Source organism: Schistocerca cancellata, chromosome 3 (assembly GCF_023864275.1).
Source record: "Schistocerca cancellata isolate TAMUIC-IGC-003103 chromosome 3, iqSchCanc2.1, whole genome shotgun sequence".
Taxonomy (NCBI): domain Eukaryota; kingdom Metazoa; phylum Arthropoda; class Insecta; order Orthoptera; family Acrididae; genus Schistocerca; species Schistocerca cancellata.
In genome coordinates this window covers 494,970,963-494,995,632 of record NC_064628.1, presented here as the reverse complement: position 1 = coordinate 494,995,632, position 24,670 = coordinate 494,970,963, and the positions used below count along the sequence as shown (strand labels likewise).

The 24,670-nt window shown below is 40.7% G+C and overlaps 1 protein-coding gene and 1 non-coding gene across 5 annotated transcripts in view; one reads left to right on the top strand and one right to left on the bottom strand.

Moving 5' to 3' along the window:
* LOC126175264 (puromycin-sensitive aminopeptidase) overlaps positions 1 to 24,670 on the bottom strand; it is a 164,266-nt gene that overhangs the window by 17,330 nt on the left and 122,266 nt on the right. For all 4 annotated transcript variants that reach the window (XM_049921908.1, XM_049921906.1, XM_049921909.1 and 1 more), the window contains exon 11: positions 2,545 to 2,744. In XM_049921908.1, the coding sequence (XP_049777865.1) occupies positions 2,545 to 2,744 (200 nt within the window). The remainder of the gene's footprint in view (positions 1 to 2,544; positions 2,745 to 24,670) is intronic.
* On the top strand, positions 3,055 to 3,127 carry Trnat-agu (transfer RNA threonine (anticodon AGU)). Its single transcript has one exon. It is a non-coding gene; the product is annotated as a tRNA-Thr (tRNA).

The window sequence follows — 24,670 nt, the reverse complement described above, 5'->3', positions numbered from 1 at the left end:
GCAGTGATTAAGTACTTTGTAAAGAAAGGTATGAAAGCAAAGGACACTCATGCCGATTTCCAGAATATATTGGGGGACACTGCTCCTTCACATTCATCTGTTGCCAAGTGGACAAATGGATTTAAATTTGGTCAGGAGAGCTCAGATGATGATCCGCACAGTAGTCGACCAAGATGTGTCACAACTCCAGAAATGATTGCAAAAGTGGTCATGGAGCATCACCGACTGAAAGTGCATGAAATTGCTCATGCTTGCCAGATGTCATCTGAAAGGATGTATCACATTTTAATTGAAGAATTAGAAATGAAAAAAAAAAAATATCTGCAAGACTGGTGCTGTGACACTTGATGCTGGATCAAAAACATGTGCCATCGCTATGGCAAAATTACACGAACTAAGGTATGAATTGTTGCCACACCTGCCTTATGCACCTGATACAGCTCCATCAGACTTCCATTTCTTCCCAAAATGAAAATTTTTCTTGGTGGACCAAGATTCATTTCAAACGGAGAACTGATAGCTGGAGTTGACAACTATTTTGCAGGCCTGGAGGAAACTCATTTTCGAGATGGGATCAAGGCACTGGAACATCTTTGGACCAAGTGCATTGATATACAAGGAGACTTCACTGAAAAATAAAGTTTCGGTGATGTAAGTACCTTTTTTCTATTCCATTCCAAGAACTTTTCAAACCACCCCTCCTTCGATACCTTTTATCAAAGTTGCTGGTCAGTAAAGCATCCTCTTTGATGACGGTATAAAGCATCCTCTTTGGTGACGGTAGTTACTGTCTGATAATGGCATTGTAAACTGAAAACCATTTCCCTATGTAGATTAATACTGAAGGACATTCAGAATTTCATGTTTTTCAATCTCAAATATATAGTAGTTCTGGTAAATAGAGACGGAAGAATCAATTAATGGGAATGGAGATTAACCAATCTCCACCGTGGTATCACTCGTCACTACAGGTGTTTTGGGCTACTGCCTTTGTAATATCATTGTCACAGAAGTTCTACATGCTATTGCACTTAGAAAGGAAAGTGACACAAGTTAACAAAACAGCAATTTATATCACTGGAAAATATGTGTGAAGTGCCCCAACCTATACGAAAAACATCACATCACTATCTCACAATCTGTCCACTTCAGAACAGTTGTGTCAGTTTTGTTGTAGTCTATTTCATGTTTTGCCATGGCACCTGAGCATTGCTACTGGCAGGTGTGCATAGTCAAGTAGTGCCACAAATTTCTTTTCTCATCAGTACCTCCTCATTAGTTATGTGATCTCCCCACCTAATCTTCAGCAATCTTCTGTAGCACCACACTTAAAAAATTCGATTCTCTTCTTGGCTTAACTATTTATTGTGCACATTTCACTTCCATACATGGCTACAATCCAGACAGATACCTTCAGAAAATACTTTTAACACTTAAATCAATATTCAATGTTAACAAATTTCCGTTCTTCAGAAAGGCTTTTATTGCCATTGCTGGTCTGTATTTTACATCCTCTCTAGTTCGGCCATCATGAGTTATTTTGCTGCCCAGATAGCAGAACTACATTGACTAGCTCAATTCCTAAACTACTTCCCACAGCATCACCTGATTTACTTCAACTACATTCCTTTATCCTTGTCTTGCTTTTGTTTATGTTCATCTTATATCATCCTTTCAAGACACTACCCATTCTTTTTAACTGCTCTTCCAAGCCCTTTGCTGTCTCAGACAGAATTGAAATGTTATCAGCAAACTTCAAAAGTTTTTATTTCTTTTCCCTCAACTTTAATTCCTACTCCAAATTTTTCTTTTGTTTCCTTTATTGCTTGCTCCATGTGCAAATCATCAGGAATAGACTACACATGCATCTCACTCCCTTCTCAACCACTGCTTTCCTTTCATGCCCTCGATTCTTATAACTGCCATCTGGTTTCTGTACAAGTTGTAAATAGCCTTTCACTCCCCGTATTTTACCCCTGCTACCTTCAGAATTTCAAAGAGAGTACTCCAGCCAATATTGTCAAAAGCTTTCTCTAAGTCTATAAATGCTATAAATGTAGGTTTGCCTTTCCTTAATCTATACTCTAAAGTACAGGTTCAATACCACGTCATGGGTTTCTACCCTTCCCCAAAATTCCCTTCCAACAGGTTTTCCATTCTTCTGCAAAGAATTCGCATTAGAATTTTGCAGCCATGACCTCTTAAACTGATAGTTCGATAATTTTCATACCTGTAAGCAACTGCTTCCTTTTGAATTCCACTAAACATTTGAAAGTATCCATCAACTTGGAGCAACCAGTATATGTAACAGTAAAATTACATTATCCAAGCAACAGCTTATTTGCATTAGATAAACATTAAACTTGATATAAACAAATTGGAAACTACCACAGAAGTTAAGATGGGGGGAAAAGGAAAAACCAAACACAAACACACACACACACACACACACACACACACACACACACACACACAAAATATTTTACATATAGAACAATTATATACTTTTTCTGGAGAAATGAATGTATTAATTAATAACCTTACCTTAAGCATTGTGTTGTATGTATCTTCATCACCGACTGACAAAACTGCTTTGTAGACGGGGCTGCGGAGATCAGCAGGCAAATGACATTTCCCATTACAGTGATGATCAAATCTCTTTTTTGCCTCTTCAATAACAGATTTTTCACCAAACCAGCCCAGTCTCCCAATAACTAGTGACCGCAACAAGGTATCAAGATGACCTAGATCCAAAAAATGTATCAATTGCTATTGGAAATAAATTCTTTAAACAAATATATGCCATTAATAAGTAATGCAACACATTCTTTTCTGAAAGCAGGTTGGTTTTATTTAGGATTCCTATACACCATATTATTTCCCACTCTTTTGGCTACAAGACCTTATTTTTTAACATAAAGTTGGTACACAATGAAAAACTCTTAACTCCATTTGCTTTTACAGAAATGAAAATCTGCAAAATGCCATGAGTAATGACGATAATTGACGTGGGGTACTGCTAGGGTAGCCCATCCAGTTGCAATGATCACAGAATCCAGATGGCTTAGTGGTCAGAGCATCTGCCTAGTAAGCAGGAGACCCAGGTTCGAATCCTGGTCGAGCACAAATTTTCAATGTTGCCCACCAATTTCAATCTTGCCCACTCGCAGCCAATGTCTGTAATTCTTTTATACAGTGGAAACCTTGTTATTGACAAATTAGAGAACTCTTTCTTAGACAGTGGAGTTACTGGTTACTTGACTAACAAGGTTTTCACAGACAGATGGAGTTTTGACGTTTTCACTGCCTACCTCCACTCAATGCGATGGCCGTATGCCACCTTACTGGGAGGGCCTGTATGCTTGCATGGTACTGTTACCGGTGGACACCAGAACCAACGTCTTGCCGTATCAATAACCTCATCATCATCATCATCTATATACTGCTTCCCACAGAGTGCATCCTTCTTTGCGCCAAACAGATGGATGTCGGAAGGTGTGAGATCTGGGTTGTAGGGTGATCAAGAAGAATAGTCCAATTAAGTTTTGTGAGCTGCTCTTGGGAATGAAGACTTGTGTGAGGTCTTGCAATGTCAGGGAGCAGAAATTGTTAGCATTTTTGGGGCAACAAACAGAAGACGTCGTTTCTTCAGTTTTCTGGGGGTGGCACAATACACTTCCGAGTAGACCACTGCACCATGTGGGATGGCATCAAACACAATAACCCCTGCAGAATCCCAGAAGACCGTCGCCATAACATTGCAGCTGAGGGTGTGGATTTGAGCATTTTCATAACAAGAGAGGTACTGTGACACCACTCCATGGGTTGGTGTTTTGTTTACAGTTCGAAGTGTGAATCCACGTTTCGTCACCTATGACAGTGTTCAAAAAAATTTTTTCACATTTATCCTCTTAATGCGCAAGAAATTCCACACAGATGGTACTTAGTTGCTCTTTATCGTTTTCTGTTAGGTGGTGAGAGAACGCAGCGAGTACATATCTTTGATTACCTCAACTGGTGGGTGAATATGTCAGCACTACCAACAGAGACGTCCAGTGGTGCAGCAAGGTGTTTGTTTTTGATCTGATTATCACCTCGAATGGGTGTGTCTGCACATTCCAATAGTGCAGGATTCACAGTTGTGTGTAACTGACCAGCATGTGCGCGATCAGACATGTTTGCCAGACCTTGTTGCATTATGACTGATGCCTTGCTCAACAACTCACTGTTCTTCAGTTCAATGCCAGGTCTCTATAGAAGTTCTGCGAGCACCTATGAATATTTGCGATGCTCTGGTGTTGCAACAAAAGAAACTCAATGACAGCTCTATGCTCGGAACACACCTCCGTTACAGATGCATTTTTGAATGCTACATATAGTGCCACCACCAATCTGAATTCATGGAGCTATAGGGGCTGAAACAAAAATATTCCAAGATGTCCCACAACAAATTCCATTTTTTTTTTCAACTCAAACTGTCCAAGGAAAAAAAGTGTGTTGCATTACTTAATGAATGCTCCTTGTATTTTCCTTCATGTGACATTCTCCCTCACTATTATCATAATTTTGTCTCCAAATGCTTTTCTAATGCTTTCTGCCCCCCTTTTGATTTACATTCAGAGTGTGTTGTTTTTTCTACAATGGCTAATTTTATTCAGTAACAGTTCTTTCTTGCTCCAAATGTAGTAGTACTCTTGTCCTGTCACTTTATTTTTTCAGTCACTGTACTATTATTGATATTATGAATTGATGTACCATCACAAAAGGAGCATTTGTATTTCTTCTACGCATCTGTATTATATTTACAAACTATTAAGTACTTTTTACTTCGTTAGCTGTTTTTCCATTTATCTTGAGATAGGAAGACAGACCTTTCATCTGCTGCAGAGTACCAGGAAAATAAGACTTAAAGGTGAACTGCGAGCAATACTATAAATTCTTCCCAGTCATAAAAAACAGTAAAAATCATACATTGCATACTAAAAATACAAAATTCCAATAACGGGGCAAAGAAAATTTTGGGCATTACTATGCATGAGAAAATTCAGCAATAGTTTTTCTGCTCCCCGATGACAGGAACCGAGAGACAGACGAAGTTAGATTATATTTGTCTGAAGCAGATAATGTCATCAAAAAAATCTGTCAACTGAGACCAAACTTAAAATCTATAGCACAGAGGTAGTACCATCATTATTATATGGGACAGCAACACAAGAACAACATTTTGAACTTTGAACAGAAAATCATAATAAAGATCTTTTAGAGCAATCTGCAAAAGAGAACACCTGGAGATGTAGAAACAAGAACTGTACACCTGATGAAGCAACTGAACATTATGCCGAAAATGAAAATGTAGAGAATAAGTCTGGCACAGCACGTTACCAGGAGGCCAGAGGCTTGCCTGTCCAGAACTGCACTTATGGGAAAACATGATGGAAATCATCCAATGGGGGGGAAGGAATGTATGGGGTAGGGGGGGGGGGGGGGGACTGCAGAAGGACCTCCAGCAGTTGGGTGTCAATGACAACTGGATCCAAAGTGCACAAGATCACCACCTATGGAGGAACATTATAAGGCCTGTGCATGATCTTTAGGGTCCGTGATCGCCAATATGTATGTATGTATGTATGTATGTATGCATGCATGCATGTATGTATGTATGTATGCGTGCATGTACTGCATGCTCCACCATTAGGAATCAGTTTTCCCAAATCATCTGTTAAAAGAGAATAATAGTTTCAAGTCAACTGTGTTTCTGCCTAACATTGGTGATCTTGCCTCAAAGATAGTCTGGATCCTCAAGGAACACTGTGTCAAAGTGGTCTCCCACCCTCCTATGAAGGCTACAACCCCACTTATTTCTCTGGAAGATGACCTGTTGCTTCAAAATTGACAGCATAGGCCACCTGGGGGATAGTAGATGTACTGATAATGGTTCCAACGTCATCGACAAATAGATAGCATAATGGCATAGCTACCATAACATCATCTGTGTCTACACTTTAACAGGCAATGCTTACATTGCGGAAGACTTAGTAAGTTGCAAATGTGTGGAGCAAGCAGGAAACCATGCCACAGAGATGCATTTGTGCTTCCTGCAGTAACCTGAGTGAGTTTGAAAGGGGTCAAATTGCAGCCTTCCAAGTTGCGATACTTAACAGGCACACTAATTTGTGATGGGATAGTATCCTAGCATGTAATGATAACATTACAAGTAACTGGTAATGTTGGTAGCACCATTTAAATCCTTAAGTGAGAGAACGGCTATAAATTTAATATTGGGGTTTATGCCCATCAACAGCACAACCATTATAGATGAAGCATACTAAGTTTTGGGGAAGGATGGAGAAGGGAAATCAGTTTGACCTTTCAGAGGAAACATTTCCTGTGCACAGTTTGGGGAAATCATGAAAAATCTGAATCTAGATGGCCAGATGGTGATGTGAACTGCTGTCTTCCCCAAGTCCAGTGTCTTATCATTTGGCTCAGCACAGAAAATTTCTACGATTTAGTACATTGGACAACTAACAAGTAAGATGTTGCAAATGGATTCACAGTAATCCCTCTATTCCTGCAGTCTAAACATTACTTGTGGGTTATGTGGTATCGACAGCTATGATGCCGTGGCGTAGGTGCAAGTTCATAGGTTGGCACTACGACACCGACGACAGGGCCCTCTAGCACGTGCTTTCAGCTCTATGAGCGCCACTGCAGATTCTACCCATTTTAATCAAGAGGAGACTGCCAGGACACTACGCTTCATATAGAGACTTTGCACTACTTACGACGGGTCTAAGAATTCGCACCTACGTGCTCATCATTGCAATGTTATGTAACCATTTATTAACTTGGTTTTTGCCTATAATACACATCTATAATTTTACATGCAGTACCAAAGTGTTTTACCCCTCCTGCTCCCACTCGCTTTAGTCATTCGGCCAACCTTTCAGTTTTCAGGAGCAGACCCACGCGCCACCTTCCAGGCGGGATACAAAAGGTTGTACTCTTACTGCAGCCTTTTTCACGTACAGAATGGAAGTCAGAGTTCTTTTATAACTGCTCAAAGAGAAAACAATCAGCTTCAGTCATAGTTTACTTATCAATGTAAATTACATTGACTTGTTCTGCCGTGAAGTCATCCAATGACTGCATTAAACACTATATTATGTTGTTATGTTCAATCAATCTTCAACTGATGCACTTCACAATTTTCTTAAGAACATTATCTGCACTACTTATGTTTCCAAATACAATGACCAGACAGATTCAACCCTGCATTACACATATGTGGGTTGGTGCAAAACGCATATAAACAAACTGTTTAATTTATGGTAGCAATTAGACAGTGACAGTTCTTTGCTTTAGTGTATAATTTGTTCTGTTTCTGGCACCTACAGCTAGAGAGCTCTCTCTTCTTGTATAACCACGCAGTCAAGTCCCCAGAGGTGAAGTCAAATTAGTACTACTGGTATATAATCTATAAGCCGAACAAACTGAGAGCGACTCAAACGATCTTCCTACGAACGGGACAGGAAATGTCAAAATAAAAAGACATCTGTGCCTGATGTGGCAGTTAGGATTATTGTAACTGCAATGATTGTCATAAAGGTGTCCAAAATGGCATTTCTTGTAGCACATAATACACTCCTGGAAATGGAAAAAAGAACACATTGACACCGGTGTGTCAGACCCACCATACTTGCTCCGGACACTGCGAGAGGGCTGTACAAGCAATGATCACACGCACGGCACAGTGGACACACCAGGAACCGCGGTGTTGGCCGTCGAATGGCGCTAGCTGCGCAGCATTTGTGCACCGCTGCCGTCAGTGTCAGCCAGTTTGCCGTGGCATACGGAGCTCCATCGCAGTCTTTAACACTGGTAGCATGCCGCGACAGCATGGACCTGAACCGTATGTGCAGTTGACGGACTTTGAGCGAGGGCGTATAGTGGGCACGCGGGAGGCCGGGTGGACGTACCGCCGAATTGCTCAACACGTGGGGCGTGAGGTCTCCACAGTACATCGATGTTGTCGCCAGTGGTCGGCGGAAGGTGCACGTGCCCGTCGACCTGGGACCGGACCGCAGCGACGCACGGATGCACGCCAAGACCGTAGGATCCTACGCAGTGCCGTAGGGGACCGCACCGCCACTTCCCGGCAAATTAGGGACACTGTTGCTCCTGGGGTACCGGCGAGGACCATTCGCAACCGTCTCCATGAAGCTGGGCTACAGTCCCGCACACCGTTAGGCCGTCTTCCGCTCACGCCCCAACATCGTGCAGCCCGCCTCCAGTGGTGTCGCGACAGGCGTGAATGGAGGGACGAATGGAGACGTGTCGTCTTCAGCGATGAGAGTCGCTTCTGCCTCGGTGCCAATGATGGTCGTATGCGTGTTTGGCGCCATGCAGGTGAGCGCCACAATCAGGACTGCATACGACCGAGGCACACAGGGCCAACACCCGGCATCATGGTGTGGGGAGCGATCTCCTACACTGGCCGTACACCACTGGTGATCGTCGAGGGGACACTGAATAGTGCACGGTACATCCAAACCGTCATCGAACCCATCGTTCTACCATTCCTAGACCGGCAAGGGTACTTGCTGTTCCAACAGGACAATGCACGTCTGCATGTATCCCGTGCCACCCAACGTGCTCTAGAAGGTGTAAGTCAAGTACCCTGGCCAGCAAGATCTCCGGATCTGTCCCCCATTGAGCATGTTTGGGACTGGATGAAGCGTCGTCTCACGCGGTCTGCACGTCCAGCACGAACGCTGGTCCAACTGAGGCGCCAGGTGGAAATGGCATGGCAAGCCGTTCCACAGGACTACATCCAGCATCTCTACGATCGTCTCCATGGGAGAATAGCAGCCTGCATTGCTGCGAAAGGTGGATATACACTGTACTAGTGCCGACATTGTGCATGCTCTGTTGCTTGTGTCTATGTGCCTGTGGTTCTGTCAGTGTGATCATGTGATGTATCTGACCCCAGGAATGTGTCAATAAAGTTTCCCCTTCCTGGGTCAATGAGTTCACGGTGTTCTTATTTCAATTTCCAGGAGTGTATTTTTATGCTGTGTTTCTTCTAATGGTTGTCAAATAATTATCTTCTGTTTTCTTCACACCATTTCCCTCTTTTGTGTGCCATCTAGTCTCAGAAATTTAATATGTATTTGAGCACAATGCATCTCACAATTGACACTTCACAAGTCCTATTAATTTTGCTAATATCCAGCAGTACCATTCAAAGCACTCATTTTTGTACCGAAGCTCAATTTCATTAATGTTTCCCTACTTCTTATGTAATACGTACTAGTTGTAAGCATTTGTTATATACATACTGCATCCTTCAAACATTACTACAGAAAAAATAAAGCTATCTGCATTGTTAAGTATGAATGGATGATTACACACATGTGAAAAGCCTGGCCTAACAAAACAGGTGAAACTTACAGGTTTGCATTTAAAAAGTGTCTTTAATAGATGACTCTTTCCTCCATTAGCCCTCTTTCATGCCGCAATATCACTCCACCACTCAAACAGATGATATCAGCTGGAATTCATTCCTCCTGATCACTAATGTATTGTAGTGCTGCCTCAATCATCTTGAACCCTTCTAAATGTGGGTTGAGATATCTCCTGTCATTTAAATTTGCCTCCACCTCTTGTGTTACTTCCCCCTTCTTCACCATTTCTACAACACCACTGTCAGTTAGTTCATCAACTTCATCATTTGCCACTCATTCTGTGGCATCCTCTGCATCAACATCCTCACAACCCAGTACATTTGTGAGCAATAAAATATCATCTTTTCTGTCTTTGACTTCAGTTTCACATGTGGGTTCAAAGATAAAATGTCCACCTTCATGGTCCAAGAATTTTCCACAACCTTACACTATTACAAGTGATATGTTCAGGGTTTATTCCCAGACTTCAGCTAATCACCTTTGGACATCCAACAAATCAGTTCTCTTCAGAATGGTTACACAGGCTTCATTATTATCGACTGCTAATACCAACGGACTGAGGAAATGGCAGCATTACTACTACTTTCACATTTCGAGGATGCTCTGGTCCACTGGCTGACAAAGAGCAGTCTAATTTGGTGGTGAAAACAATGCCTTGATATCAACATTTGTGAGTTAGTTATTGGTAGGATGCTAAGGCAAATTATCAATAAGCACAGAGCATTCCTCAGTAAACTGCCATCTTTCAAACATTTCTCTACAGCTGGTACAAATTCATTTTGGAACCAAGTTTCTAAAGTTTTCTGAGTCCATCCATGTTTTCTTTTCATGAGGGTAAGGTAGAGACAATGATTCCAAATTTTTCAGATTTTTGAAAGCTCTTAGGTTTCTGTGATCTCCCTATTAATGAAAGCCTAAGCTTGTGGTTGCCAGTTGCATTACTGCAAACCAATATAAGAACTCATTCCTAACTTTTCTTGTATCCACATGCTACAGCTTCCTTTCTTTGAAACAAGTATTTTCGTAAGGAGCATTTTGTAATTCAAACCACTCTCAACAAAACTGTACAACTCTCCATGAGAAATTCCCTCCTCATCAATTAACTTCTAAAGATAGTCTTTAAACAATGGCAGATTTTGTTATCAGATAAAGATTTGTCTACTAATGGTAATCTGGTAAATACTAATTCCCCCCCCCCCCCCTGCCATAACATAACAAACTTACTGCAAAAATCTGGAGTCGTGTAATAGCTACAATGCTACAAGCATTTAGAGGAGAAGTTAGGGGAGGTGGAGAGCTTGTCCAAAATGCGGTCAGGGTCAGTCTTGATGAAAATGGCATCCTCTGCCCAGTCACAGGCATTACTCGCTTGTGACAAGCTGGGGGATGTTTCCGATACCATCATGTCTCATAAGAGCTTAAATATGGTCCAGGGTATTATATTCCACAGGGATCTTCTCTTGCAGTCTGACCACAAGCTGCACACCAACTTAGAGCGACGAGGAGTCCATTTCGTCCGGCGCGTCCGTTGGGGTCCGAGTGATAATCAGGTTGCGACCGGTGCCTTCATCTGGTTCTTCAAGGGTGACACATTAGCCAGGAAGGTTAAGGTGATGGTTTACTGCTGTGATCTCAAGCCATATATCCCTCCCCAGATGTGGTGCTTTAAGTGCTGGAAGTTCGGCGATAAGTCTTCCCACTGTTCTTCCAGCATCACATGTTGAGATTGTGGACATCCATCCCATCCCGATACTCTATGTGTCCCGCCTCCCATGTGTCAGCTGTGGAGAGCATCATTTCCCTTGCTCACCAGACTGCGGGATTTTACAGCGAGAAAGGAAAATCATGGAATACAAGATCCTGGACCGACTGGTCTACACTGAGGCTAAGAGAGAATTTGAGTGCCTACATCCTGTGGCTATGACCACCTCATATGGTACCATTACGAGAACAGTTGTAGCCTCCCCAGTTCTGCAAGTTCCAGTCAGCTCTCAGAGCCAGAAGATTACACCTGCCCCCTTAATGTTGGGAGGGGGGGGGGGGCGGCGGCACTTCCCTCCCTGCTGCCCCTGCACCACTTACCTCGGGAGCACTGTCCTCCCAACCATCAGGGACACCAATCTCCACTTTTTAGCCAGAGACACATAAGTCTTCTTCGGCTCCTCTCACTAGGAAGAGGTCCCTTGGGTCACTCCCTTCCCAGGTTTCTGCTGGTGGTAAAGATGACACCCGCCAGTGGCTGAAGTGCCCAAAAGTAGTTGATCATAGAGCTTCACGATCATCCTCTGTCCCCGAGATGGAATCAGTGACGCCCTCCCAGCCACAGCAACCCAAGGATCAGCGAGAGAAATCCAGAAAGAAGACCCTCAAGCCAAGGAAGTCTGGTTTACGGTTAAGCGGTGCCCTCACCATCGCGTTTACTCGACCCAGTGCAACACTGTGACATTTGCCTAGTGACGGGAGCTTTAGAATGAGTCCAGTGACCAGTGTCCTGGTGGAGGCCAGAGTCCCTCCATTGAAGGTTAAGCGTGCACAACTGGTCACCATGTATGCACACATTTGTAGTTCTCCTGAGATCCGAATTACAGTCTCCTTTTCCCACCCGCAGCAGTTCATCTCCCACATCAGCAGCCCAGGTCAGGGCTCACAATTGTGGTTCATGTGCAATCCCTTCTCTTCGAACTGGAGTCCTACTCTTTATCACCTCTACTTGAGGTCCATTCAAGTACACCTCCATGGTGTACACCTCATCCGAAGCTTTGTCTGGACATTTTGCATGGTCCTAAGGACTCCATTAACCCCGCCACTCTCCGCTGTCACTTCCTCTCGATTCTTGAAGTTTTCCGGGGCTCTGAAGTTGTTTACACTGACAGCCCAATGGCTGATGGTAATGTTGGCTTTGCCTATGTCCACATAGACCATATTGAACAGCATTCCTTGCCTGCTGGTTGCAGTGTACTCACTGCAGAGCTGCGGCCATATCTCGTGCATTTCAGTACATCCATTTCTGTTCTGGTGAGTCGTTTATTCTCCATTCTGACTCCCTCAGTAGCTTACAAGCTGTTGATCAGTGCTACCCTCGCCATCCTTCGGTAGCGAACATCCAGGAGTCCATATCTGCCCTGGAACGGTCCAGTCACTCAGTGGTGTTTGTGTGGACCCCAGGACATGTCAAAATCCCAAGCAACGAACTTGCTGACAGATTGGCAAAACAGGCTACGCAGAAACCACTCCTGGAGATGGGCATCTCTGAAACTGACCTACGTTCTGTCTTACGCTACAAGGTTTTTGAGACGTAGTGACATAACAGTGTGCACAACAAACTGCATGTTATTAAGGAGACTGCGAATGTGTGGAAGTCTTCCCTGCGGGCTTCTTGCAGGGAAATCAGTTGTCCTTTGTCGGCTCCGCATTGGCCATATGTGGCTAACACATGGTTACCTCCTCCATCACGATGACCAACCTCAGTGTCGCTGTGGCTCCCAAATGACAGTTGTCCACCTCTTGCTGGACTGGCCATTAGTAGCCACTTGGCAGCGGACATTTAACTTTCCCAGCACCCTGCCCTCAGTGTTGGGCGACAATGGCTAACAGCAGCTTTATTTTTAAGGTGGGTTTTATCATTTGATTTGAGTTTTAGCGCATGTCCTTTGCCCCCTATGTCTCCTCCACCCTAGGACTTTTAGGGTGGAAGGTTTATTGTGTTGCAGAGTGGCTGGCTTTCCTTTTTTATTCACTTTATTAGCCATCCATAGGAATCTGATTTCTTGTTTTTGATCTCTTCTTGCTGTTTCTTGCGTCTGTGGTTTTCTGGTACTGTTTTGTCCATTGTAATATTTGTTGCCCTTCTGTCATTCTTCTGGTTCTTCCTTTCTCCTATTATTGTACCATACATCTTTGTTTTCTTCTTTCCCTTTGGTATAATTGTTCTACTGGGAACAAGGGACCAATGACTTCGCAGTTTAGTCCATATCTCCCCCCCCCCCCCCCCCTTTAAACCAAACACCCATCATTAAAAAAAAAAGGCATTTTTTGCTGCGGTGGAATCTTCTCATGAAATTCCAATCACCAACTTTCTGCTCCAAATGTGAAAATATTTTATTGACACTGATCTACATAGCTCTAAGATGGTGTGCAGCTTGCGGTCAGACTGCAAGAGAAGATCCCTGTGGAATATAATACCCTGGACCATATTTAAGCTCTTATGAGGCATGATGGTATCAGAAACATCACAAGCGAGTAATGCCCGTGACTGGGCAGAGGATGCCGTTTTCATCAAGACTGACTCTAACCGCATTATGGACAAGCTCTCCACCTCCCCTAACTTCTCCTCTAAATGCTTGTAGCATTGTAGCTATTACACGACTGCAGATTTTTGCAGTAAGTTTGTTACGTTATGGCAGGCTGTTTTGGAAGCCTGCAGTATCGCAGCATTTGGTGGCAGCCAGCATGTGGCCTGCTGTATGCACCATAGCCACACCTGTCGATAAAGCGGACTGTGAGAATGCTCACTGTGGCGCATACTAAAATCACTTATTCACCTCACCTAAGAAACTAAATAACTACATTAAATATTAGCTGTTTTATTCCAAATTTGCTACATGACCTTTTATTATTCAGACGAACTTTGTATCAAAATTTGATACTTCTATCTATAATAGTTTTCGGAGATATACAAAAAATATTAAAAAAAGTACTTAACTGACACTTAAGAAAGTAAATTCAGATAGTAACAAGAACAGTTTATATTTATTTTGTTATTTGAAAACAGTAATAGCACTCTTACTGTGCAAATTTATTTTATAAAGATTTTCAATTCTAAACTTTCGATAATTTTTCATTCGTAATGGAAATGACAGTTTAAAAGTTAATATTTATATTTTGTGTTAGGGTGAGATTACATGAGAGTGAATGTGAGTGTGTAGGTGGGACATATGTCAAATTTCAATTCTATACTGTATTACACCTTACGTAACTAGCAAGAGTTACGTCACCAGGATGTCATGAGAAACTGAGAATCTTCCAACTGGCTGATGACATATGTCTATGAGCGTCTGATTTTGTAATAAGGCAGCCAGAAGTAAGAGGATAATCAGTTCTAAAGTATATTTCAAGCATGGTTTTCTGTTCGTTTGGTTCGGTGGAACATTTTGCTAATACTTGCAGCATGAAATGACGTAGATGTATCTGCAAATGTTGATTGGAGTAAAGCAGTTGGAGCGCGAATATGATCATGAAAGATCTGATTGGCTGTTCTTTTGATCACCCAATGAGAGTAAAGTCTTTCCCACGCATTGGGATGAGTTATATGCCCTGAAAGAAACGGCATTCAGGCAGTAGTGGACTAGCTGTCACTCGAGGTCATGTTAGACGTGTCCGATAAAATTATTGGTAAGATGAAGAAATGACTGTTATATCGCATTCGGTTTATATTGCTGCTCAAGCAGATGCAGTTACGGACAGTTCTGTGAAGTTTGGGAGATTCTGGAGTATTTGTTGTAGAGAAAACCACTTGTGAAACTATCAGCCTTTGTAAAGAATTCTGCGTGGCATGTTCAGTATGCATTTACAGAACATTTTTGGCGAGCATCTTCTTTTGAAGAATCCACAGAAAAGGACCGAGTGTGAAACTCATTTCATAGCAGAGTATTGACTGTACTAATCTTGTAATATTTTGGGTCGGACTTAGTGCTTTTCTGGCTGTCTAGCGTGTGATATAAGCTCCATGAACTAGTAGTGGATTTGCTATTGACGTAAATGTGGGCTTGTTGAAACCATAACTAAAGACAATAAAAAACATTAGTATTGGTTAGCGGACACTTTCAATGAAGGAATGAAGCATCCATTTTTGCCCGTTAGTACTAGAGATTTACAGGTTTATTTTGTTACCTGGGTTACGCAGACTTTGCAATCGTAAGTATGGACGATGGTTTCCTTCAACACTGCTTTTAACATTGTTTACATAGTACAATTGAATGCAGAGCAACAGGTGGTGAATGAACGCTATACTGAGGTAGGTGGACATTATTTTTGCAGCTTGCTTCACACAGTGCAATCAAACATAACGAAAAATCCGCCCCACCACAATTGGTGATAATCGGCCGAGAACTAGTACAAAATAGAGTTTGGAAGAGCAGGAACTGTATATGAAAAAGCAGCAGTGTTTAACTGAACTCATAAAGTGTTTACACACATGGGAAAGAAGGAATTGGAATGTAGTACTAAAGACACGTGTGCAATTGAATGTGCATCGAAAATACGACAACGAGTGGAATGAGGCGGCAGACTCGAGAGGTGACATCGCGCTACGGTAGACCATCGCCCGCTGTGGGGTGGTTGCAGCTGGAAGGGAAACGGGGACCCATGAATTGGCATATGTGAAGTTGGGGGACGGACCCGCTTTGTATCGCCTCGCCGTGCAGATCGCAAGGAAGAAAAAATAAGTGTCGTTCCACTTCTTTGTGTGCGTGCGTGTGTGCGTGTGTGTGTGTGTGTGTGTGTGTGTGTGTGTGTGAAAAAACTTTGCATCATGGCGGATAGTAATCAGGACCTAGTAGATGAAAAACTGAAGGTAGTTTAGGTAATGTAGACTATGAAGTTGATTTCATCAGTAGTGGTTTCAGTTTTGATGTGTCACAAACAGAGGATATTGGTTTGCCAGATTCAATTCGTTCTAGTTATGGTATAGAAAATGAACAGAACATGGCAGAAGCCACTGCTAAGTATAGGCCAGTCACTGTGACTGAAACAAAGCCGAAACCAATATCTGTTACTAGTGGTCCAAAGAATAGTATTTCCGAAATGGTAACAAATATTTTGACACATGTAAAGGAAATGGGATGTGATATGAACACGAAAATGAAAGAAATGAGGTCAGATCTGAATGGTAGAATAAGTGGAATGGGTAACAAAATTAAATCTTCGTAAAGTTTGGATATGTACGATAAAATAAATAAAATGGGCACTAAGCCTGATGCTAAAATGAGTAAATTAAGTTCAGAAATAAATGAACTGCATTCCGAATTTGACCAGGGATTTAGTAACTTAGTCGAACTGGAATCTAAAATGGAGGATAAAATGTCTAAGTTGAAGGGCTCTTTAAAAAATGATATGATGTAGTTTAGTAATAACATTAAAAGTGACATTAATCAGGACAGGTGAGAATGTGATGCTGCTATTGTAACGGTGAAAAGCGAATTACATTCCCAAACTGAACAAGTTGCTGAGGATAGGGAACAAATTAAAGAGAAAATAAATTTAGAATTAAACCAAGTTAATGAACAGGTACACAAAATAGAGAGATGCTGTGAGGAAAGCCACATTGTATTAGAAAATAAAATCAAAGAAGAAAAAAATGAGCGTGCAAACTTTGGTATGCAAGTGGCTAGTAAAATTACTAACATAGAAACTAATATCCAACAATTCAATACCAGTGTGAATGAGAAATTGTGTGAGCATGAGGGTAGACTAACCCGAGTAGAGCAAAATGTTAACAACGATAGTGGCTGTGTAGAAACTAATGGTGTAGTAGTATAATCATCTGAAATTGCATATGTAACTCATCAACAATTTTTGAAATTTGATCCAAATAAGAATGTTCACCCTAAGAATTTTGGAGTGACTATGAAGATGTGTTACCTAAAGTATGGAGAGAAATGAAAGATTGGATTCATAACCTCTAATCTAATGGGAGAAGCTAGAATCTGGGGGAATTTAGCTTCTGATAAATATGACAGTTTAACAGATTTCAAACAAGCCTTTTTCAATGAGGAAAAATTTTGGTCATGGGAAAAGTATGATCCAAAAAGAGAGGGCATTAAAAGATTTGTACAGAAATGGATAACTACTTTGTCATATTTAAATGCCAAGATTGAAACAGAACAAATTATTATGGGGATCAAAAGCAAGTTGCCACTGTATTGTCGAAATAAGATCATTTCTGCTCCCAGGGATAACATTGACTGTTTTGTTCATTATTTGGAAAGAGTTGAGAACCTCTTAAAAAAGAAGAAAGTGCTAGGAGAGAATATGGGCCTCCCACTAGACCCAGTGAAAACTGAGCAGACGTCAGTATAAACATGGTTTCAGTGCCCCCAGTGAATGGTTATAGAGGAAGGGGAAGAAGGGGGAAGTGCCAGTAGGGGCAGGTTCATTAACCCGGACCGGCATGCCCTGTGCAATCAGCTAAGAGACGGTGACGCAATTGATGAGCGTCACCTGTTAGGTGGTAGAAACATCAGAGGTGATGGCGGAGTACAGCAGTTACACGGTTAGGAGTCTGTGATGATGCTGGCACTCGCAGATGTAAATATTACTGAATAAACCATCTAGCTAAACCATCTAGCAAAACCATCTAGCAAAACCATATGCAAAGAAGGCACCTACTAAACAGTATTTTGAAAATAATATTAACGAAAATAGAAGGGCTAAGGAGAGTGACGCTGCTAAACAATTTGTTTCTTTAGAAAAGGAAGTACCATTTTGTAAGAGTGAAAGTTCAGACAGATATCAGCAGAACCATTTTAAAGAGGAACTTATTTTAGAAAGTAAATATGTAGATCAGGATGTGGGGGTGGATCAGCACCGCAGAACAGATGAGGCTACCTGTAGATTGTAGAATTAATATTATGGAAATGCAGGAGAAAGAGGATGACCAGGGTTTAGGAGTTTTTGAATAATGTAAGTGGAGTTATTTCAGAAAGTGAAGATGAGGAATGAGGAGAGGAAGAAGAAGGGGGTAATATAAATAGTTCTGTGAACACCACAGGAAGGGTTGCAGAAACAGAATATATATGGGGGGAAAAAGGAAAAAGATGGAAATGCTTTTTCCATTATGAGTAACTTAGTGAAAGAGGCTAGTAGTAGTAGAAATAAGGTGGAAAAGGAGTCAATAAATGTACAGTTAATTTCCACAGGAGGGGGTAGGTTTCGACAGACAAGAGGTGGTGCATGATTTGCTAGACGGGCCTGAATCTAAATGTCTAAAAATAAATCCTAGACAACCTATAATTGAGGTAATGGTTTTTAATGAAAAAGTTAAGTGTCTTGTTGCCAGTGGTGAGTGGATTAAACATTATTGTGGCCACTGGTAGAAGCGAAAAGGTAGTTAAGCAAGAGTTGAAGATACCCATTACTCTAGGTGGGGGTCAGTTGGAACAGAACTTTTTGATTATTAAAGGACTTAATGATGATATGCTGGTAGGTGCTGACTTTTTACAAAAATACAAAGGTGGATTAGATTTTGGAAGTCTGGTGGCAGTAATTATAGTACAGGGTGAAACCATAACTGTTCATTTCACTGGAGAAAGATTTTCTATTTCTCAAGATTTGCCAATACGTCTTTGCAGGACAGCTAAATTAACTGAAGGCTATTATGAGTATGCCGAAGAGAGAGAAGTAGATCTATCAGAGGCAAGGGGGTGGCAATGCCTGTGATTTGAACGACAACATAATGGAGCAGTCATTAAGTAGCAGTAACTAAAGGCCTCAGAGGGCGTTGCACTCGACGCAATGCTACGTGTTTGACATACACTAGGTGCTTGAGTCATTGACAATATTATTTCTGTTTCTTTTAGTATTGTCAATCTTCTGCTTCTTCATTCAGAACTTTGACTATCATCTTTTTTTCTTCCCTATCAATGTAAATAGTGTCAGTAAATAATGTTTGTGGAGTAGTACAAGGTATACAGAGAGAGTGTGTCCCAGTAGAAACTAAAAGCACTAACCAGAAAGAGAGAGGAATGAAAAGTCTGCTTTAATGTGACAATACAGTAATATGGCAAGAGATTTTAAAAGCTTTTGTGACTTGTAAAGATGTTGTAAGAGTAAGGTGTCAGAGGCAACAGAGGATTGCCTGCCTAACGAGTAAAAAAGAATTTTTGTATTTGAGATGACTTGGAAGCCGCAGAGAGGTTAGCTTAAGTGGATCCTAGTAATTTCAATAACTTGTATTCCTTAAATATTGTATACGAGAAGTGCAGATCCACAGAGGTGGCATGGATTATGCTCAAAGTTTCTACATGGACTTTTTGTATTCTTTGCCAATAACAATGTATTCCTTATGTAAATGTATGTCTAATGTGAGGACTTCACTAAAGCCACAGAAGCTGTCAAGAATGATCTGCAGTAAACTTATAAGGACTTTATGTAGAATAGATTATTTTTATATTTGAGATGACTTGGAAGCCACAGAGAGGTTAGCTTAAAGTGGACCCTAGTAATTTCAATAACTTTACAATTTGTACAGAAACCAGATGGCAGTTATAAGAGTCGAGGGACATGAAAGGGAAGCAGTGGTTGGGAAGGGAGTAAGACAGGGTTGTAGCCTCTCCCGGATGTTATTCAATCTGTATATTGAGCAAGCAGTAAAGGAAACAAAAGAAAAATTCGGAGTAGGTATTAAAATCCATGGAGAACAAATGAAAACTTTGAGGTTCGCTGATGACATTGTAATTATGTCAGAGACAGCAAAGGACTTGGAAGAGCAGTTGAACTGAATGGATGGTGTCTTGAAGGGAGGGTATAAGATGAACATCAACAAAAGCAAAACGAGGATAATGGAATGTAGTCAAATTAAGTCGGGTGATTTTGAGGGTATTAGATTAGGAAATGAGACACTTAAAGTAGTAAAGGAGTTTTGCTATTTGGAGAGCAAAATAACTGATGATGGTCGAAGTAGAGAGGATATAAAATGTAGACTGGCAATGGCAAGGAAAGTGTTTCTGAAGAAGAGAAATTTGTTAACATCGAGTATAGATTTAAGTGTCAGGAAGTCATTTATGAAAGTATTTGTATGGAGTGTAGCCATGTATGGAAGTGAAACATGGACGATAAATAGTTTGGACAAGATGAGAATAGAAGCTTTCGAAATGTGGTGCTACAGAAGAATGCTGAAGATTAGATGGGTAGATCACATAACTACCGTATTTACTCAAATCTAAGCCGCACCTGAAAAATGAGACTCGAAATAAAGGAAAAAGAAAAAAAAAAAATCCCAAATCTAAGCCGCACCTGAAATTTGAGACTCGAAATTCAAGGGGAGAGAAAAGTTTTAGGCCGCAGCTCCAAATCGAAACAAAGTTGGTCCATTGTAATATGAGACACAATTTAGGTCGAATGAATGACAATACAGCTACAGTAGTTTGGTTCGAGTTGAAAGCTTAGCAGTTAAGCTTTACCAGGTAGCCATTGCTATGCATCAGGCGCTCCGTCCGTATTTATACGGATACCCTTCCTTTTTTACGTGCTACGTCTGGTTTGAATCGATTGCTTATTTTGCTTTGATCTGATAAGTGCCGTTTTCTATGTTATAGGTGTTTACGTCAGTCACTCGAAGCTGAAAATGCATTACTATACTGTGTCATGCATTGTTTGTCGCATTCTGATAGTGCGTGTTTACGGCCTGTCGCTGCTCGCGGCATGGCTTGCTTTTGTGCGCGCTACCGCTGCCTACAATTTAAAAAAGAGAGGAATCGTCTCATTAGCGAAACAATGGCAAGAGACTGCTATTTGTTGTTACTTACACTGCTGCTTTCTTTGATAATGATCAACAAGAACCAAATAATAGACTGCATATGATAGAACATGTTCTGAACGAGAGTTTGGCGAAAATTTTTCTCCGTTTGAAAATCTTTGCGGCTGCTTCTTTAGTACATCAAATTCTGCACAGAAATTAGTCATCTTAGATTTAAAAATCTAGTCAGTTGCCGTGCTTCATTTCTGACTGTATCACTATTAGGCATAAGAGTAATACGAATATAAACATGACACGATACGTATATTCTTCCGCGTTTGCTGTTGTCTCACTCTAGTTTCATAGTTTATTTGGCAGACAGGATTTAAATGAGATAGAAGCAAACACGAAAGAATACATGGCAAAATGTTTATATTCGTATTATTCTTATGGTGAAGAGAATACTGCATGTGATTCACATTTCATCAGGTTCCTATTAGCAACCATCTCTTCTCACAGGTAGGAAAAAATTCAGAACGTAGAGTTGGCCATATTGACAAAAATCCCAGTATTACCAGTCGGATTTTTGTAGTACATTGAAATTCGTAGATGAACAATACGGAATTTGTGTTTACTTCGTTGGATTATGTATAAAAAAGCAGTGGTCGAAACTCGGGCGGAGAAAAAAGCTCGTCTTCCAATTTTTTTTTTTTTTTAATTTTATTTACTGACGCAGAGGTTTTGGCGCCAGTATTTGTCTTTGTGCCTACAAAGGATGCCTGTGTAGCGCTACATATATTCGACGGCAGAAGTTAGTTGTGGCGGCACCTATCAACATTTTTCAGAACTTCCGCTTGGTTTGCACTCGATTCTAAGCCGCAGGCGGTTTTTTGGATTACAAAAACCGGAAAAAAAGTGCGGCTTAGATTCGAGTAAATACGGTAATGAGGAAGTATTGAATAAGATTTGGGAGAAGAGAAGTTTGTGGCACAACTTGACCAGAAGAAGGGATCGGTTGGTAGGACATGTTCTGAGGCATCAAGGGATCACCAATTTAGTATTGGAGGGCAGCGTGGAGGGTAAATATCGTAGGTGGAGACCAAGAGATGAATACACTAAGCAGATTCAGAAGGATGTATGTTGCAGTAGGTACTGGGAGATGAAGAAGCTTGCACAGGATAGAGTAGCATGGAGAGCTGCATCAAACCAGTCTCAGGACTGAAGACCACAACAACAACAACAACAACAACAACAACAACAACAGATAATTTTGGTATATAGTAGAATGTAAGAGGTGTCTCAAATCTGCTGAAGTCGACATAAGTAAATTTTAGTAATGCGATAAAATTGTTTTCTCTTTTAGTATGATGTAAATAGGAGGTGCTGCAGGACTGCAGGATGTGAACTGAACTGTTTTCAGTGCTCAATAATTCTGTGTTTATTTATGTAATGAGTAATGATGTTTTTCAGAGCCGCAGATGGTGGCAGAGATAACTTGGCAGGATATTTTATGATGTATTATTTTGTTCTTTGTGTACAGTAGCTTATTTGTGTGAAGGCAATCAGTGAATTTTGATTTTCTGAAAGAGGGATAAGAAAGAGCAAATTTGAATTAGCAATATTTGTAACAGTACCTTGCTTAAATTATGCACAGATTTTGACAATATGATTTCTGTAGTAGTGCCAATTTTGAGAGCATTATTAAAATTTTTAAAAGAAGTTAATTCATTTTTCACTGACTTAATTAATACTAAATGTAACGAGATGTTAAATTGCAATTAAATATGAATTTGCCTGAGAAAGAATTTATTTGAGTAAATAAGAATTAAAAATGGAGGACAGTAAATTTTACATATATGATTGAGAATGGATGCTGAGATATACGGTATATTACAGGTGCTGATGGAGTACCCGAGGTTGAGACAGAGCTGGACACTAAGTATCAGCCATTTTGTGATTCCAGAGTAAGTGCTTATGACCCATACTCATTTTACTTCATTAGTGAAAACACAGACAGGAACACCCTCACAAGTGTCAAGAATAGACGACGCAATGGGAAAAATATATATAGAGGGAAACATTCCATGTGGGAAAAATATATATAAAAACAAAGATGCTGAAACTTGCCAAACGAGAAAGCGTTGGTATGTTGATAGGCACAATGAAAAACACAAAAAAACACACACACACACTAATTCCAAGCTTTCGCAACCTAAGGTTGCTTCATCAGGAAAGAGGGAAGAACAGTGGGAAGACTTATCGCCGAACTCCCAGCACTTAAAGCACCACATCTGGGGAGGGATATATGGCTTGAGATCACAGCAGTAAACCATCACCTTAACCTTCCTGGGTAATGTGTCACCCTTGAATAACCAGATGAAGGCACCGGTCGCAACCTGATTATCACTCAGACCCCAACGGACGCACCGGACGAAATGGACAGCGCTCAATAATTCTGTGTTTATTTATGTAATGAGTAATGATGTTTTTCAGAGCCGCAGATGGTGGCGGAGATAACTTGGCAGGATATTTTATGATGTATTATTTTGTTCTTTGTGTACAGTAGCTTATTTGTGTGAAGGCAAGCAGTGAATTTTGATTTTCTGAAAGAGGGATAAGAAAGAGCAAATTTGAATTAGCAATATTTGTAACAGTACCTTGCTTAAATTAAATGTCTGCTTGTGCCTATATGTGTGTGTGTGTGTGTGTGTGTGTGTGTGTGTGTGTGTGTGTGTGTGTGTTTGTGCGCGCGCGCGCGAGCGAGCGAGTGTATACCCGTCCTTTTTCCCCCCCTAAGATAAGTCTTTCCGCTCCTGGGATTGGAATGACTCCCTACCCTCTCCCTTAAAACCCACATCCTTTCGTCTTTCCCTCTCCTTCCCTCTTTCCTGATGAAGCAACTGTTTGTTGCAAAAGCTTGAATTTTGTGTGTATGTTTGTGTTTGTGTGTCTATCGACCTGCCAGCGCTTTTGTTTGTTAAGTCTCATCATCTTTGTTTTTATATATATTTTCCTCAATGGTTTGAAAATTTAAAGAATTTAGAAAAAAAATGTAATATGAAAATTTTGAAGGTTGAAATTGGTTGCAGTCATTCTTTGAATAAGAAAGTATTAAATTGTAAAGAATCCGGTAAGAAAATTAGATGTTTTATTTGTTTTCAGCTGATGAAAAATAATTTTCTTTTTTTGTAAAATTAATTTCCTGTACGTCATCAAGCCCTAGCCATTAACAATTGATGTAAATAGATATCTCTTGTTGTGATGTGGTGTAATTTAAATAATTTGATAAAATGAAAAAGATTTTTTTTGGAAAAACAGTTTAATGAAAAGTGTCGGTGTAATGAATGAAAAACTTTACAGCAAAAATTTGTAAGAAACATAAAAATATGATCAACAAAATTTTTAGTTTCTAAGGGGGTGTGTAGCGTTGCAGCTACTGCTCGACTGCAGATTTTTGCAGTAAGTTTGTTACTTCATGGCAGGCTGTTTTGGAAGCCTGCAGTATAGTAGTATTTGATGGCAGCCAGCATGTGGCCTGCTGTATGCGCCATAGCCACACCTGTCGATAAAGCGGACTGTGAGAATGCTCACTGTGGCGCATACTAAGATCACTTATTCACCTCACCTAAGAAACTAAATAACTACATTAAATATTAGCTGTTTTATTCCAAATTTGCTACATGACCTTTTATTATTCAGACGAACTTTGTATCAAAATTTGATACTTCTATCTATAATAGTTTTCGGAGAT